General features: G+C 35.2%; 1 protein-coding gene across 1 annotated transcript in view; it reads right to left on the bottom strand.

Moving 5' to 3' along the window:
* LOC104410963 (probable G-protein coupled receptor 125) overlaps positions 1-7,930 on the bottom strand; it is a gene marked incomplete at both ends in the record, with an annotated part of 10,981 nt that extends 3,051 nt beyond the window's left edge. The window contains 2 exons of the mRNA XM_010021271.1: positions 6,602-6,810; positions 7,723-7,930. Coding sequence (XP_010019573.1) covers positions 6,602-6,810; positions 7,723-7,930 — 417 coding nt within the window. The remainder of the gene's footprint in view (positions 1-6,601; positions 6,811-7,722) is intronic.
* Positions 7,931-9,670: the final 1,740 nt, after the last annotated feature.

Here is a 9,670-nt window from a genome sequence, read left to right on the forward strand (position 1 = left end):
CCCTTTCTAGTGTGCATGAATATACATTCAGGATATACTGAATTCACAAATTTCAAATAATTCTTTAGAAGACTACTGGCTCAGAACTGCAACTTCATCTTTACTCAAACACCTTTTTTTTGACCATCTATTCTATTTTTTTTTATTTGCATCATCTTCCCATTAATTCTTACAAAGTGAATTTCTCAAGGAAGACTAGTATCTACCAGAAATGTTCCATACAGTTTTGGCTCGTATTACTAGAGTAGTAATGTAAATACTAGGCAAGTTAAATAGAAATACTCTGCCGAAAATGAGAAAATATTTACTTCTAGCTCTTACTGATATAATCATACTTTGGTATACCAATAGTATACTTTGTCATAATTTTATGTACACACTTGCTGAATTTCTGTGCGTTAAAAAACCTGTTACTGAAACTAATCTAGTAGTAACAGCACAATTATTTAAAGAAATAAGTATCTTGGATATTTCTGGGGAAAAAAAAAATGAAACCACCAAACAAACCTCTCAAAAGTTAAAAAGTTGTGAAAAAGGAAACAGTGAAGCTACACACTTACGAAGCAACAAATTAAAACAATTTTAATTGAGGCAGCATAATTCAGTGTACTAAAAAGCTAGCTTTTACAGTGTAAATGCAAGAATCAACCAATCATGATGTCTGAATATCAGAATACAGAATAAAAGCAAATACTGCATGTCCTACAGAAATATAGCCTGCAAAAGAATCAAGAACAATCAGCATCTTATAGCTAACTCAATTTAGAATATTAATTTATTGTTATTATCTCTTTTCTAATCTTTTACAGTAAATAAGTGGTAAAATTTTTAAGTATAATAATGCATTACTGCCAATGTAGAATGTGTTTTTTGAGAGTTTCATATATTGAAAATTGATTTCTATATAGATATATAATAAATTTATTTTGTTTGCTTTTTGATGATAATTAAATTTATTGATCTGTCAACCTCCCCTGAGTAATCCTCCAGGGAAGACAACATGCAGAAAACAAAAGATTTTTTTTTAATGCTGTACACAAAGCAGCATAACTGTAATATCCAAGCACCACAGAGACTTAAGAGTCACAAGGGCATTTGAACAATCAGTTATGGTAACATTTAGATTCTTATTTGTATTTAGATTTTAGATTACTTGTACTTAAAACAAACAAACAAACAAAAAACAAAACCCAAACCCTTAAATATTAGGTGCCAAATATTAAGATGTTTAGGAGCACCAGAATACGAAAATTATCTGTAGAATTTGGTCTCTATGGAGACGCAAAACCACTGCCACACACATTGAGTGGAGCAGTTTATGTGCTGGGGAGAAGGGCTCCTATTTGGCATAATCTCAATAGACTGTAGGAAGTTCAATGAAGAGAAATAAAAAGTTTCCTGTCTCTGGGACAGAGTAATTCTGACAGCAACAGAGGCTAGGGGACAACTGACTGGAAAAATGCTTTGCGGTAAGGGATCAGAGGGTGCTGGTGGACAATAAATTGAAAGCAAGGCAGTGGTGAGCCCTTGTGGCACATAAGGTGAACCACATATAGGGTCATATTAGCAAGAGTGAAGGCAGCAGGCTGAGGGATGTGACTATTTCCTTCTATTCACCACTTGTGAGACTAAATCTTGCTCGAGTGTCCAGTTTGGGGCACTTCAGTACAAGAAAGGTATTGATGAATTGGAAGGAGCCCAGTAGAAGTCACCAAGACAGTAAGATAGCTCAAGACCTAGATTCTAGGTCTTTAACTTACATCCCCTATCTCCCAAGAGTTGGCCCATTTTACTGCGCTCCTTTATAGTCTGGATCCCTTTACCCTCTGGTAGAAGCTGCACCATGAAGAACAGAAGATCCATTAAGAAAGCAAGAGCAAACAGAAAGAAATATAAAAAAGCAACCTGAGAAGCTGGAATCTTCTGGGAAGCTGGACTTATATGGGGTAAGCATTCTCTGTTAGGTAAGCAGTACATGCCAGCTGACTTAGGTGAAGAGTATGTGCCTCCTTGCCAGGCCTCTGAGTGACAGCAGAATTTAGAAATCTAGCTTTTCACAAACATCTGGGAAACATCTATGCACATGCAGAGGAATCTAATTACAGGGAATTTTGCAGTTCCCACTATACCAAATGCTAATTTCCCAGATAGCAGGAAAGCTTTCTGGATCTCTTTCATAGTCTTTGGTGCTTAAACTCCACTAAGGTCTATTCTGTAGGTATAAAAATAGGTGTTTAAACAGAAAAAATTTTGAAAAGTTCATTCTTAAACCTCTCTTGATAAGCAGTCTGATTTTTCAGAGTACTGAACCACGTTTCCACAGCCTGTTACAAGCAAACTTCTTGTTCTCTATTGGGAAAACGTCAAATACTGTAATTATGTCAACCTTTTCAATGACATCTCTGTAATACTTCCCCGACTCACGAATTAATTTTTCAAAAGGCTTAGACAGGTATTTTAATTTGGAGAAGACCTGAAACATGGAAGTTTAAAAAACTGTTGCTCAAGAACTGAACTTCATGAATGGGCCTAAGAAATCCTGCAACTGTCTCCAGTCACACTTTTGTGGTGTCACGATCCCACCAATTTGGAAAGACTTAAAAGATTTAGGGAATTCTTGTAAAACAACAGGAGAAAAACCTTAGCATGATCTGTTCATAGTATCTTGTCTCTCCTCAATTTCTCATTCACACAGTTTTCCAAGGTTTGCTTCCAGAATAGTTTCGAATGTGCTCTGTTTTTGTCAGCTCAATCTCCTCAGCCCTAATTATCTCAAATAGCCATCGACTGAATGTACGCTGCTTTTGCAAATAGTAACTACAAATACACACAAAGAAAAAAATTCCAGCAAAGCCATCTATATTATTTGGAATAATGAGATACGTTGTGACAAAACATGAAATGAGTTGTTTCTGATTTTATGTTAGTTTAAGCCCTCTTCAGGATTACAATAAAACATTCTAACAGTATTTATTAATGCATTTTATGTTAATTGAAAAGTAGCATAGTTAGATTTAAGAATTTTACTATTATTTATTTGGCAGATTTGAGGAAATTACTATTGACAAAGCAGTCTGATGGAGAAATGGAAACGCTGTATACAATTACAGTAATATCTATGACTATTAAGTTGCCATTCTGTTCTAAGAAAAATGAAAGGAAGAACAAAGGACAATGTATGCCAAAACATATTTAGCAAATTTTGAAATTCAATGTTGCTGTTAGATATTTTTGTTATCTCCTGAAGAGTTTTTACTCAGATACACTATGGCCACAGGACACTAGATTGGTCATAACATACACAAATAGTGCCCTGAAAAAATTAGAATATTGATAGACAGTTCCATTCACAAAAGATCACAAATACATAGTATTTATAGATTAAATACTTATAATTGGATACACTGATTCTTCAGAATCTGTAAGTTCATAATTTTACTCTAAATCAGAAAATCATACTGCAGGGTTCGTAGTTCAAGATCCTAGAGGGATCTCCAAAAGAAACTAAAGTGTGACTGTTTCTTCCTCCTACAGGTAATGGAAGAAAAGACAAAAATGGGGACTGGTTCAAACACATAGCATATGAAGGCAAAGGTAAGAATATAGCTTGGGAATTTAGTTCGCAGTATTTTCCTATTACCCATAGGACATACCATTCAAAAGCTGATCAGAAAAAGATAAGAAGATAATACTCTATTATGTCTGACTTTACTATTTTACCTCTATCCACTGGCCCAACCTAGAGTAGACTGAAAGCGTGAGAGCATGGTGAGAGCACGGTGAGAGAAGGAGATTGTACCTCCTTTCCAACTCAACCTCCAAACTGTACTCTCTCTCTCATTGACATCACTTAACAACTGTCACAGAAAGAAATCAAATGACTCTACATGAATCCTCTCACTTGAAAAATGCTCATGCTTATTAATTATCAATCGTAGTTGATAAATCCTTGATTGCTGCCTTTCTAAAAAAGGACTGTATGAAACTTTAATTTTAACCCTTTTACAGTACATAGGTAGAAAGAACTTCTATAAAAGCAGTTCAGGGAACTTTGTCGTACTATAAAAAAAGATGACAGATCAGAATATGTTCTGTACTAGCTACAAAAATGAACATTTAGATTAACTGAGGCTTCTATATAATCTTGTTCCACAGCAGGATATTCATTATCCTGATGGTAATGTAAAGCTTTATTGCTACTCTTCAATTTACTGATGCTACTTGAGTATTCTGCTATTATCCCAAAACATAATAATCAATTATGAATTTTTATGGCTAATAGATTAGAGAATTATAGATTAATAACATGTATTATGATATGTTACCTATTTCCATTGGCTACATATCATATGGTAGCTATTTTGAATTTGCTATCAGTTGGTTAGTATTTTAAAACATATTAGGCACCCAGGTGTCAATTAAGAAGGCATACATAGGCATTTTATATTGTTCACATTATAAATTAATAGCTAAGTAGAACAATGAAATATTTTTCATTTCTGGTATGAGAATTGAACTGCCCAGAAAAACATAGTCTCTATCAAATAAAACAATCCTTGACTTTATGCCACAAAACACTTATTAAGAAATAATACTTGAATGAAAATGGTTTCACATAATGAAGCTGCAAAAGTTTTCCAATAGCTGTTTAGAAAGACAGCTGTTGAAGACATATTTGTGTGTGTATCTATATATATACAAAAATATTTCTTAGGATCAGGCATCTTTTTTCTTAAAAGTGACTGCAAAACATGAGCTAAGGAACATATCACATTGTTTGCTACCATATCAACTGCAAAGCAAGAGCGATTCTAAGATTTTCTTGTCTTGCACAGATAAAAATGAAAGATGCACACAGGAAAAAATGCAAAGTTGAATTACTATAACAAAAAACTCCACAAAACCTCAACCAAAATTACATACCAGGTGCAAAAGGTGCAGTACAACCTGCCTCAGTTGCCTTTACAGCTATAGCAAAACCAATCTGCTAACATCTTATCAGAGAGAAATGTGCATTTGGCTTTACAAACCAAAAATTAATTGTAGCCTTTGTGTCACTATGCAATTTTTGCAACCAAAATGAAACAATGAAAGTAGCCATTTGCAAGCAATTAGGTAACATACTAACTACTCAAAGTTTCAGAAGAACAGGCTGAACCCAAGCAGTTGAAGGAGGAGGAGGAAGCCATTTTGGGTGTGGCACCTGCAAAGTTAACAGGTACTTTCTTTAATGAATTTAGAAAAACATTCTGAAAGCAAGATTATGTTTCACATTTGGGGAAACAAGTGGCTGGGGTTAAAAAAGGAACTTATAGACACTATAGGAAATGAGGTGTATTTGATGTCGTCAAATCTTAGGAACATCTCTTAAATTCTGACCAGTTCTGGAACGGGTGAAAAAAATGTTCAAGTAACTCTGAGGCAAATCAGTTCTTAGGAAGTGGACGATAATATCTGCATTTAACTAGTGGGTGCCACAGTCTTGTGCTACGATTGGCTGCCATCTGGGCTCCATCTGACAGCAGCAGATTGGTATTCTCTGCACACGTCCTCACAATTCCTGTCGCCTGTGTTTGCTGTCCCTTACACATACACACAATACCTTATTTACCCAACTATAAACATTTCTGTAACGTACACAAGCAGCAGCTACAGCGCAATCACGCACCAGCGTTCAGGATCAATCTGGTATTAATAGTACACATCTGGCTATTTTTTTTAGAACTGGTTTATAATAAATATTTGTAACGGTGCAAACATTTTCTCACTTATATATGTTAGAAATCTCTAATTTTTTGTTTGATTTCCTTTATTCCCTGAATAATTATAGGTTGCTATTGCACACATATTTTTGCCTTCATGAAGGTAACTTTCTGTTAAGCAGGACAGTTAAATAACTGCAATGGGAACAGTAAGTGTGACTGAGAACAGACCAAAGCAGGCTGATTTGTTAGCACTGCACAGAAATATTTTTCTTCGTGAACAGCAATTTTGTAAGAAGGTGATCAGCACTGGTATACAAACTAAAACTCCTACAGAATCAACAAGGACAGTAGTGCCCTTACTTAAAAGAGCAGAAGATGTTATTCCTCTCCATTTATTAAATGATTCAACATTGCGGTATGCCTGCAACTAATTAGTATGATCAACACAGTGCAGGGCAGGAACAAAAGCAGACCAGCCTCTGAGATGTGCTGATGTAAAACCACACAGGAGTATGCATTTTTAAACCCTGTCCTATAATTTATAACCATTACATACTAATCTTTCCTTGATGGAACTTTCAGTTGTAAGACTGAATTTAATGTCATTTCTGATTAGGCATGTCTCTGGATATTAAAACTGACCAGCAGATTTATTAACTTACTAGCAGTTAAATAACTTACTTTCTTTAAGACTGTGTTATACTAAACATTATAGAAACCAGGTCAGTTACTGACAAGTAAGAATGATAGAGATGCACATAAAAAGAACATATAAGCATGGCAAGAGAGAGAGAGGAGGAGGGAAGGAAAGAAGAAAGGAGGAAGGGAGGGAGGGAAAAAGGGAGGGAGAAGAGAGGTAGAGAAATATATATATATTTGCTAAGTCATATACTTACCATTAGCACTGCAAAGTTACTGAAGTGCGTACTCTGAATGGTGGTAATATTGCCGGCAGAACTAATTATGTGGCACCCTTCTCCCCACCAGCCTCCATGTCCATCTAGAAGGTCAAAATCCCAGAAGGCTGCAATGGGGTCTATACCCCGTGCAAAGTGCCTCAACCCTATAGTAAGAGGGCTGGTGAGGTTTCCAAAACTGCACCCATCTGCAAAAGCAACAAACTGAATCAGAGAGATGGAGCGGAAAACCCTTTATTGATGAATGCTGTGTAAAGAGATCAGATACACTAAACTATGGGGAAAAAAAGCAATAGACATACACGCTTAGTGGTCAAAATCAAAGGTAGTGGTCACATTCAGAAAAGTTTCCAGTAGTATAAATAAATCTGAGCATTTGAATCCCATAATGTGTCCAAATAATCCAATAATTCTTGACAAAGTAGATATTTTTGGTATTGTTTCAGATACTTCTGTTGTGACCAGTGTTACACTATTGCCCATGTAACTGCAGAAACAGCTCAGGTTCATGCTATGGTTAACAGCTGAGACGATTCTGCACTTTGAAAGTCACATTTAAACATTTTTAAAATGTTAATAGAAATGAGAGTACCATTCAGTATAAAATCAAATTAGTAAAATTGCCTGGGTGAATAATTAATAATGACTCACTAACACACAATATATTACATTTAGACAAAAGCTTTTAACAACACCTGCTTTACATCCATCGTATCAGAAAGTATTCTGGTAAGAATGCAACAGGGCACTACCACTCCAAAAGCCTCATTTTTATCAGTGCCTAGGACATTAACACTGCAATTTTCATTGTGAAGAGTAAAAAAATGTTCTTTCCTATAGCACCATCCTTTAAGAAACAAGCCTCTTTAGCAACACTGTCAAGAAACAGTAGTCCAAAATTTATATTCTAGTCAGAGTGCAAGTGCATTTCTTTATTTGCAGGATAATCTTAAAATCATTCAGACTGCAAACATTTATACTAAAGAAAGAGACTGTTTCCAGCCTCTCTGCACAGCGTATACTCTGCTCCTCTATTCTCTACATAATCAAGTATACTGTAGCTTTTAGATTAAAGGAAATAATGCATAACAGCTCCTCACCTATTTTAGCAAAAACAGCTGGTGTGGCAACCGTCCTACGTTTCCCATCATCTGCAAGATTTGATGAGTTTCCTGTGCTAGGAAAGAGTTTTCCATTCCGAAAGACAATAAACTGTAGCTTGCAAGTGGAGTTATCAACAGATTGCCAGGCTGAAGACGGAGAGAAGACAGACTGTGGCAAATGAACTGAAGCTACTGCTACAGCATTCTGTACAATGAGAAAAAAAAAGAAACATTTAAAATGCAAATCACAACAGGGTTGCTTTCATGATGTTTTAAACTCCTGTACAAGAAATGTATGCTGCCTTCCTTTTCCAACAGACTGGAAGCGACCAAAGAAGCACGAGCTGTAACCATGGGAATAGGATTGGTACAGTGCATATTAAAAGGGAAAACGTTTTGATTGAATGTGAGAGTCTATATGGTCAAGCTCCCTGCTGCAGAGGTGAGAATGGTTCTTACCGTGCCTGCTAGAGGGTCCATCAACACTGCAGATCTGATTTAAAGAGACAACCTCTACCAGGTTTTCTCCTTCACTTAAAACAGAATCAGACAACTTACACTAAAACATTTCTCTGAACGGGTACTTAAAGAATATAAAAATAATTTTATTAATACAAAGAATTGCATCAGCAGAGAACTGCAAGTGTAGTAAACAACACATTTTATGAATATATTTTTCTTGCTTCATGTAAGGAAAATCAGTTAACTGTGTTTCAGTAGTGCAGGGTTAAAAAAATATTACAGACACTAATGTAAAAGAAGAAAACAAGACGGCACTGGGAGAAAATGAATGAAGACTGTCAGATCGCTGTAATGGCTTTGGGTTGTGTGTTATACAGCCTTTTACAAGCAGATAATTCCCTTACAGCAGAGCTATACAATACATCAAACATTATGTTCTGAGGAATTCACTCATCAAACATTTTTTTCCTACCAAAGTAGCAAACTAATCATTAAAGACAGATATTTGCAAGAAAAGACAAATGATGAGCAATGGGAAAATAAATAGGGAGTCTGTCCTGAGCCTTGAAGTCAAAAGTGTATGTATTTAAAAACAAACAAACTACAAAATGCTCTAATTTGCATTTCCCCCAAGGGCAAAGTATAGCTTCTGTGCACAAAATTTACATAGATTATCACACAGTTTACTCTAAGCACATATGCGCTACCTCTTTGAGAAGTAAAACAATAATCTTCACAATCATGTAAACAAACATTAATATATGTCCATGTGCTGGGAGAAACATACATGTGAGTGAGAAAAGAGATCAGCAAACTAAAATGAATATGAGAAGCATCTAGTGACCTCACAATAAATATGGGATTAAAGCATGAGTAGTCTATGATGTCATTGGGATGCTTAAATAAACAGATGAAGTCTTCTGTACAATTTTATCTTTATTGTCATGTGTATTTTGGAAACAATTTGCAATTTTAACAATAAAAATGCCAAAAATTCCTTTTAAAAATAAGAATTCTATCTAGGTAATGCCACTTACTAAAAATACTCAGGAAAACCAGAGTAAATAACATCAGGACATTTCTACGCTATATTTAAAAATTATTATGAAGGTTTTAATGAGAATTAACTGGCTAAGCATCAAGCATTCATCCTTAGATTGTTTCCACTGCCTAATTCACTGAAGCTGTCATAACTGGCTTTATCTCATGCTTCTGAAAAAGATGTATTTTGCTCTATGATATCCCAATGTATCTGTATATACTGAACCTCTGATGATGCCACTTTGGCCATAAATTTATCAATAAGTATGTACAGAAATTTTTGGAAGTCAAACCTGAGATGACTGTGGGGGATGTACAGAAATGTAAGACAAGTTACAGTGTGCTTTATACTGGATTTTTATTATCATTCTGTGCTGAAAAAAGCAGGAACTATGACATATTAAATTACATTAATTACTTATTATACTCAAAAAGAGAAAGC

The sequence above is a fragment of the Nestor notabilis genome, unplaced genomic scaffold, assembly GCF_000696875.1.
Source record: "Nestor notabilis isolate BGI_N333 unplaced genomic scaffold, ASM69687v1 scaffold4539, whole genome shotgun sequence".
Taxonomy (NCBI): Eukaryota; Metazoa; Chordata; class Aves; order Psittaciformes; family Psittacidae; genus Nestor; species Nestor notabilis.